Here is a 7,515-nt window from a genome sequence, read left to right as displayed (position 1 = left end):
GCACCTCGATTGAAATGGTGGGTGGGTACACAGTTCGAGTCACAACACTTGGTACTTTGGGAACACTTCTGTTCGTGCTGGCCGGGATGGGATTACTGTGGGGTGTTAATAGTTGGCGGTGTCAGGGTGATCGGATTTGTTTGTGTTAGTTGGGTGGTTAGATCGTTTGTATTTTGTCGATATCGGTTAGTGGTAGACGACGCATTTCTCTCTTCTCTTCGGTTTTTGATCGTCGAGAGTAGATTTGCGTACGCACAGCTTAAGTTATCGGTGTCTGTCCGATGATTGACCGTGTTGGAAGTCGTCGCTATATGGCACATTTCCAACACTTGCAGAGCTTGACTCTTGTAGGTGATATCGACAATGGTGGGTTGTTGGATGTTGAAGCGGTGTTGGTGGTTGATGCAGTGGTCCATCAGTGCCGATTTCTCTTGCAGCTGCTGGATTTCCGGATCAGTGTATTGGTAACCTTCTGCTAATCTGGCTTCGAGAGTGTTGACGTGGGTTTGGTGGCCATACATGCGAGTGCGCAGCTTGTTGGTGGTCATCCCGATGTAGGTACTGGGACAGTCTCTACAGTCAATTCTGTATATAGCGTTGTTTTTGTTGAGCGCCGGTATGGGGTCCTTGGCGCTTCTGTACAAATTCCCGACCAGGGTCGTGCAATTTCGAAAGGAAAACATGACGTACGACGACTGTAGCAAATCGTTTCCCATGCGAACGGACTGCTGTGATGCTTCATCTCTCACCCAGCAACACACTCGTTCGTTGCTGCTACAGAAACAAGTGTGTATGAAACATGGGATGATACACTTGAATTTTCGTTTCATTTATGCGTCATTGAAATACTTCAACATGCTAAAAACACTATTTAAACCAATTTTTTAAATAGTGGTGCACGCCAATAGAGTGATAATTATGTTTTATGAAAGAGGATAACAAATTCGACCACTTAAATCAAATTAACGGGCGCACGTAACCATTGAGAGACTAGCGCGCACCAGTGAGACACTAATGCTCTGACGGGTGAAGCACAAACAATGAGACCGGGTGGGAGACTACCGAGTGCTACGATGAGTGGAAAAGTTTTTTTTAACGAAAGAGTCATTAGAAAAATGTATGAAACACTTGAAGTGACTCATTCAAATGTTGCATGAAAGTGTATCATTGAAACGAAATTGTACGCCCCTGTTCCCGACAGTGTTTTTGTTGCTGTGAGAGATGCCCATAACCAGCCCACTGTTGCTGATGATCTTTTTGATTGCCGGTGTTAGACCGTGGATGTACGGAATCGATCGATAGACAGCCGGTTTGTCTGTATTCTCGGATCGTCGTGGTTGATGTAGCAGTCGGTTGATGAGGGTGTGGGGGTAATCGTTTTTGTGTAGGTGTTGGTGGATCAGCTGATCTTGTTGTTTCCGGCAAAAGTACTACCTCCAAACTTCGGGAACGGCGATGGGAAGCCCGTTATCTCCGATATTGGCAGATATTGTGATGGAAAATTTGCTATCAAAAGCAATCCGAATGGCCAACATTTCCCCACAATTCATTCGGAAATATGTGGATGATTTGTTTCTGGTGTTGCATAAAGACCAAATAGATGCTGTTTTGGCGGCTTTCAACTCGCTAAACCCGAAAATCACCTTCACAGCAGAAGTGGAAGTAAACGGTCAACTACCCTTCCTCGACCTGCTGGTGATAAGACAGGAAGATGGCAGCGTCAAAACTGATTGGTACGCAAAACCAATCTCGTCAGGTCGAATTTTGAATTACTTTTCGTTTCATTCAACCGACCAAAAACTTGCGGTGGTAAACAACTTCATTGACCGGGTCCGCAGTTTGAGCACCATCCGCACTAGAGAACAACAAGATCAGCTGATCCACCAACACCTACACAAAAACGATTACCCCCACACCCTCATCAACCGACTGCTACATCAACCACGACGATCCGAGAATACAGACAAACCGGTTGTCTATCGATCGATTCCGTACATCCACGGTCTAACACCGGCAATCAAAAAGATCATCAGCAACAGTGGGCTGGTTATGGGCATCTCTCACAGCAACAAAAACACTGTCGGGAATTTGTACAGAAGCGCCAAGGACCCCATACCGGCGCTCAACAAAAACAACGCTATATACAGAATTGACTGTAGAGACTGCCCCAGTACCTACATCGGGATGACCACCAACAAGCTGCGCACTCGCATGTATGGCCACCAAACCCACGTCAACACTCTCGAAGCCAGATTAGCAGAAGGTTACCAATACACTGATCCGGAAATCCAGCAGCTGCAAGAGAAATCGGCACTGATGGACCACTGCATCAACCACCAACACCGCTTCAACATCCAACAACCCACCATTGTCGATATCACCTACAAGAGTCAAGCTCTGCAAGTGTTGGAAATGTGCCATATAGCGACGACTTCCAACACGGTCAATCATCGGACAGACACCGATAACTTAAGCTGTGCGTACGCAAATCTACTCTCGACGATCAAAAACCGAAGAGAAGAGAGAAATGCGTCGTCTACCACTAACCGATATCGACAAAATACAAACGATCTAACCACCCAACTAACACAAACAAATCCGATCACCCTGACACCGCCAACTATTAACACCCCACAGTAATCCCATCCCGGCCAGCACGAACAGAAGTGTTCCCAAAGTACCAAGTGTTGTGACTCGAACTGTGTACCCACCCACCATTTCAATCGAGGTGCTAGGGTCCAAGTATGATCGAATGTAATTTGAACCCATATCTAGAATAACCAAATTTTCCAATCGCAGTGAAACAAGTGCGGTGCAGAGAAGAAAACGACATTCCGCCGTGTGATCAACACGAATTGATAACAAGTTGATTCACATCGAGTGAGTAGTTACATCGATCATAAAAACAGCATAATTGTACAACTCCCCCCCTCCTTTTCAAAATAAATAGGCCCTGATGAAGATCCCAACCACAGGATCGAAACGTTGGCAATGATCTAAAATAATCAACGCTTTTCTGTGACTGAAAGCCGAAAATACCAAGTATTGCAATTAAAGTTATTGAAATAATTAATTGAGAAAAGTGACTACAGCGCCATTAGAGTTCTATTGTATTTCTATTCTGTAAAATTAGTGCTGCTTCTTGATCCCTAGAAGCACCCCTCCGTACGAGTCGGATCGATCTAGGCGAATGATATTATAATCGGGAAAAGGTAAGGTTACATCAGGTTCAGCCATGTTTCGGTAGTGCAAAAACATCGCATTGTAAATTGTTAATAAAAAATTTAAAAACGTCTAATTTTGGTGTAATACTACGACAGTTCCAGTGTAGAACAGAAATCGTATCTTCGACCTCGGTGGTTAAATTAGCCATCGAAAGATATGATTGTCGCAAGGACGGGCATCTTAGAAGCCAACTGCTTCAAAAGAGGGGTCACACAAGAAAGAAGTCCTTCTACAATGTTCTTCACGGAATCTGAAGCATTGAAGAAGCTGAGGATGATGTCTACAATGCCAGAGAGCATAAACATTGGCGCACCCTGAGGTTGCTCCTGGTGCTCCGAATGCTGTCTCTCCGGTTGGAAATTCGAAAAACGTGGGACATCTGGGATTTTGGATGTTCCGGGAGTGATGGAAAGTTTCGTTCGTCCTGAATTTTTAATCCCGGAGGGGAACGTTTTGTGACTTTCTTACCACTCTTGAAATTTGCCACGGTGGGTTGGGGGTCACTGCTAGGTAGATGCCGAGGTTTTTGGTGGGTCTCTGGAGCCTCATCCGTTTCCTCGTTTCACCCTTGAAAACAAAGGGAACCCCGTCCCCGACCTCAGAGTCAGAGCCCTGATCATCGAAAGATAAAGACGAGTAGATGTTACGGCATTCAACGGTCGGGGCAGCTTTTTTCAGCATTTCGGCATAGCTTCGCCGTGATCGCTGCTGCAACGATCGTTTTTGATGTTTTTTCTGCTGTATGTACCTTGGGCCAGCAATCAGATCATGTGGGCGGTCGCTGCCACAATAAACACACTTGGGCGGCGTTTTACACGCACCGTCCACATGTCTCTCCCCGCATGTTGCACAGCGAGGTTTATTGCTAAAATACTGGGCGGTGTGGCCCAGCTGCTTGCATTGATACAATTCATCACCTTCGGTACATACAGTCTCACAGGTAGCCGAAGTTTGCCAATCGCCAGCAGATCTGGTAATGCAGATCCGGAGAACGTCACACAAAATTCATCAGATGGTGTGTAAACCTTCTTCTCGCCCTCCTGGGAGACCGAATGCAGTTGCCGGCAATCCAGTATCTGGACAGGAGGTAGAGAAAGGTTATGGAAACGACCACAGCCTTGCATGATCGTTTCGCAGGTCAAAGATCCTTTGGTGACCTTCCCCAAAATCTCAATCTGGGCGCTTGGAAGGTAAACGTGATACTCAAGTGTAAATAACTCACAGGCCACAATCTCATTAGCCTGTTTTCGGTCGCCTACTGTCACCCGAAGCTTAGCTGTACCGACCATGTCAATGGAGACAACGGAAGAATACCGCTTAGTCAGATCCTTGCTGATTTGAATTGAACACTGTTTGCCTTTGGGTCGGAAAAAAACAACATATGGCCCGCCAAAGTCGGGAGGGTAGGCCTTGTGGCGGGAGGACGTTGGAGGGGTATTATTGGCGTCCATTGCAGAAACATCAGATTGAGGGGTGCTAAAGGGGTTCACATTTTGCTGGATCGGTGCACCCGAAGCTAACAGCAAGGCTTCATTGATGGGATAAGACGTACCTCCGCCATCGTCATCATCACCCATTGCGGCAGGTAACCACCGCCATGGGGCACACACTCAAAAACAACAACGATCACGAAGATCAAAAATGAATCGAACACTAATACAAAATATCAATACAAATGGGTAAGCGAAAATACTACTAATATACTTGATAAAAACTAATCAAAGGAGACGACACGATGATTTGCTCTCTCCTGCTCCCACTGCTGCTGGGTTGGTGTTGATTGAAGACTGCTCATACACGCGTTGACCGGACACTCCCCAACACGATTCAAGTGTGCGCTTGGGTACGCACCTCGAACGGCGAAGAAAAATGCCGGAACACGTGGACGATTCTACGCACGAAAACTGCACTTTGCGGCGAATACTGGCTCTGCCAATGAAACAAAACTTCCAAGCGCGGCTTGAAATAACTACTGCTTGCACACTGCTGCACTTGCGCCTCGTAAAACCACTAGGTTTGGAAAAAAACGAGGAAAAGCCAGGACGCGTGAAACTGACGACTGTATTGCGCGGTAGCTCGACAACGAATGATGTTCGGCAAAGTTGTAGATTAGTATTTTTCCTACAATTATCACCAAGGACGCCATATTCTAACTCTAATATTTACTGCGTAAAAGTGTTAGTACCACCTACTCATACTAAACGATTGGATTTTTCGATCGTTTAGTATGAGTAGGCGGTACTAGTGCTCTAGCGCCGTATATATGAGAGTTAGAATATAGCGTCTTTGCTGATAATTGTAGGAAAAACCCTAATCTACAACTTTGCCGAACACCACATTTCAATATTAGGCTTCGGAACTGAGTTATGAACAAATTAGTCAATCGATTGCCAGGTGATCGAAAACATCCCTGATAAAATCACATAAATTTCTCCACTTCTGCTACTTACGCCACAGTCCGAATATACTATGTTGCTTTCGGGAGCCTTTATGTCCTCAATATCTTTTCAACTCACTCGTTTAACTTCTAAATTACCCTGAAACAACAAAATAAATGAATGAATGGGTGTCCATTGAATCTAGCAGACGTCCTAGCCATTGTATCTAATTCAATAAACTTCTCAAGGACAATCAACAACGATTTCAATTATCACTCATCGTCAAGTCCCTCATTGAGAAAAAGTGTCAAACACCGTGTCAAACACACCCGAAACATGATTTATTCATCGTTAATGAAGCGCATCCCATAAATCAATTCCGTAAGTAAACATGTGTCTTCACTCGCAGCGCGTTGAACACGAGAATGGAACGGAAAAAGTGAAAATCTATCACTTTGGGGATTAAACTGGGTGTCGATTACTGGGTACACACAATGTCACACAGCAACGATGACAACAACAACAGTAGGTAGAGCGATCGGGAGATAGAGCGCCCTCGAACAAGATAAAGAGCATTGCTCTCCGAGGTCTCATCTGAATCCCACAAGCACATGGCACCACCGCCGCCATCAAAAGCTGCCATCATCGTTCTATCATTCAACCGGAAACGCAGCAGCCATCAGCAGGATAAAGCAGAATAAAAAAGCATCCACCTCGCAACAAAAGGGAGCCATCCAACAACTTTTGTGCGTTTATCTTCCTCCAGAATCAATCTATTTGTCTTTCAAACTGTGACTAAATCTATTTCACGCCTGTTTATCGTCGTCGTCGTGTTGTCTCCGCCCGCACCGCAGAAGTTCATCATCAATCCAGCTGAGGAGCGAGCGACCGAACGGTGACACATGTCCGTAGAGATGCTATCTGCTGATATGCAAGGGGCCATCATGAATGGGGATACCGTGCGTATCGTCGTGACCTCCGTCAACCTTTCTTCTCATCTGACAAGAGAGGGAATGGGAATGGATCTGGGGGGTGGTGGGTGAAATGACGGATACGGTCGCCGTCAGTGTTTGGTGAACTGAGCCTCATCCGCAGTGCGTTCTGAATGACGAGAAGGACCACGCTTGCTACCCGAGTAGAAGAAATATGGATGGGATAATTTACATGGTGGCCACTCAGAGCGGCAAATAAAATTCCCGAGTTTTTCCCGGTTTTCCCGATAGGTTTTTGAAATTTTTCCCGATTCTAAAATAGAATGATTTACATACAGTGAAAATTAAACGTAACTTACTAAGAAACGTCACGTATCCAATGATGGGCATTGAAGTTACGACATCTTCATTAAACATTCCTTAAATTCATAGATGACCTACTAGTACAAATTATGCAGTTGTTTAAGCAAATAAAAATAAAAAAGATAATCCTGAGGGAGTCAAAATTATCAATATGATTAGAGGATTTACGAACTTATTATTAGTGAATTTCTTAGTAATATTTCAAAAATCTCTTCTGAAAAATTCTTGGTAAGTTCGTTTGGGAAACTTATAGGCAATAACAGAATGCCCAAAAAAAACTTCTGGTGGAATATCTGGAAAGATTACTCGTGAAAGAATTTTGAAAACGATTTTTAGGGAAATCTTTAGTGTAGTATTTTTGATGGTCATTTTCAAGATATTTTAATAGAAAGCCAGTAGCGAACTTTATGGTACCGTAAATGGCTACTGCAGGAAGTCAGGCAGGTTACTTATAGACTGGAATCGTAAATTCAAGGAGAAATTTGAGAAATAAAAGAAATCTTAGACTTTATCTGATACTCGTCTAGCATTCAGTTATTTCACCAGCGATTGCAAATGAAGCTGTCAGAGATGTAATTTCCTGAAAACATTTTCAGATATGTCAAGAATTTCTCCAG

The 7,515-nt window shown here is 44.4% G+C and overlaps 1 protein-coding gene across 1 annotated transcript; it reads left to right on the top strand.

Annotated features, from left to right (window-relative positions):
• The first annotated feature begins 247 nt into the window (after window positions 1–247).
• LOC115265687 (uncharacterized) lies at window positions 248–3,030 on the top strand. Its single transcript, XM_062849041.1, has 2 exons — window positions 248–370; window positions 2,026–3,030. Exon 2 carries the CDS (start codon window positions 2,050–2,052, stop codon window positions 2,638–2,640), a length of 591 nt encoding a protein of 196 aa, XP_062705025.1. The 5' UTR covers window positions 248–370; window positions 2,026–2,049; the 3' UTR covers window positions 2,641–3,030.
• The last annotated feature ends 4,485 nt before the right edge of the window (window positions 3,031–7,515 follow it).

Source organism: Aedes albopictus, chromosome 2, assembly GCF_035046485.1.
Source record: "Aedes albopictus strain Foshan chromosome 2, AalbF5, whole genome shotgun sequence".
Taxonomy (NCBI): domain Eukaryota; kingdom Metazoa; phylum Arthropoda; class Insecta; order Diptera; family Culicidae; genus Aedes; species Aedes albopictus.
This window is presented reverse-complemented; position numbering and strand designations above follow the sequence as displayed.

Bases quoted from the DNA above. Each gene is read 5' to 3' on its own strand.
- LOC115265687 (XM_062849041.1), top strand. From the start codon at position 2,050: ATGGGCATCTCTCACAGCAACAAAAACACTGTCGGGAATTTGTACAGA.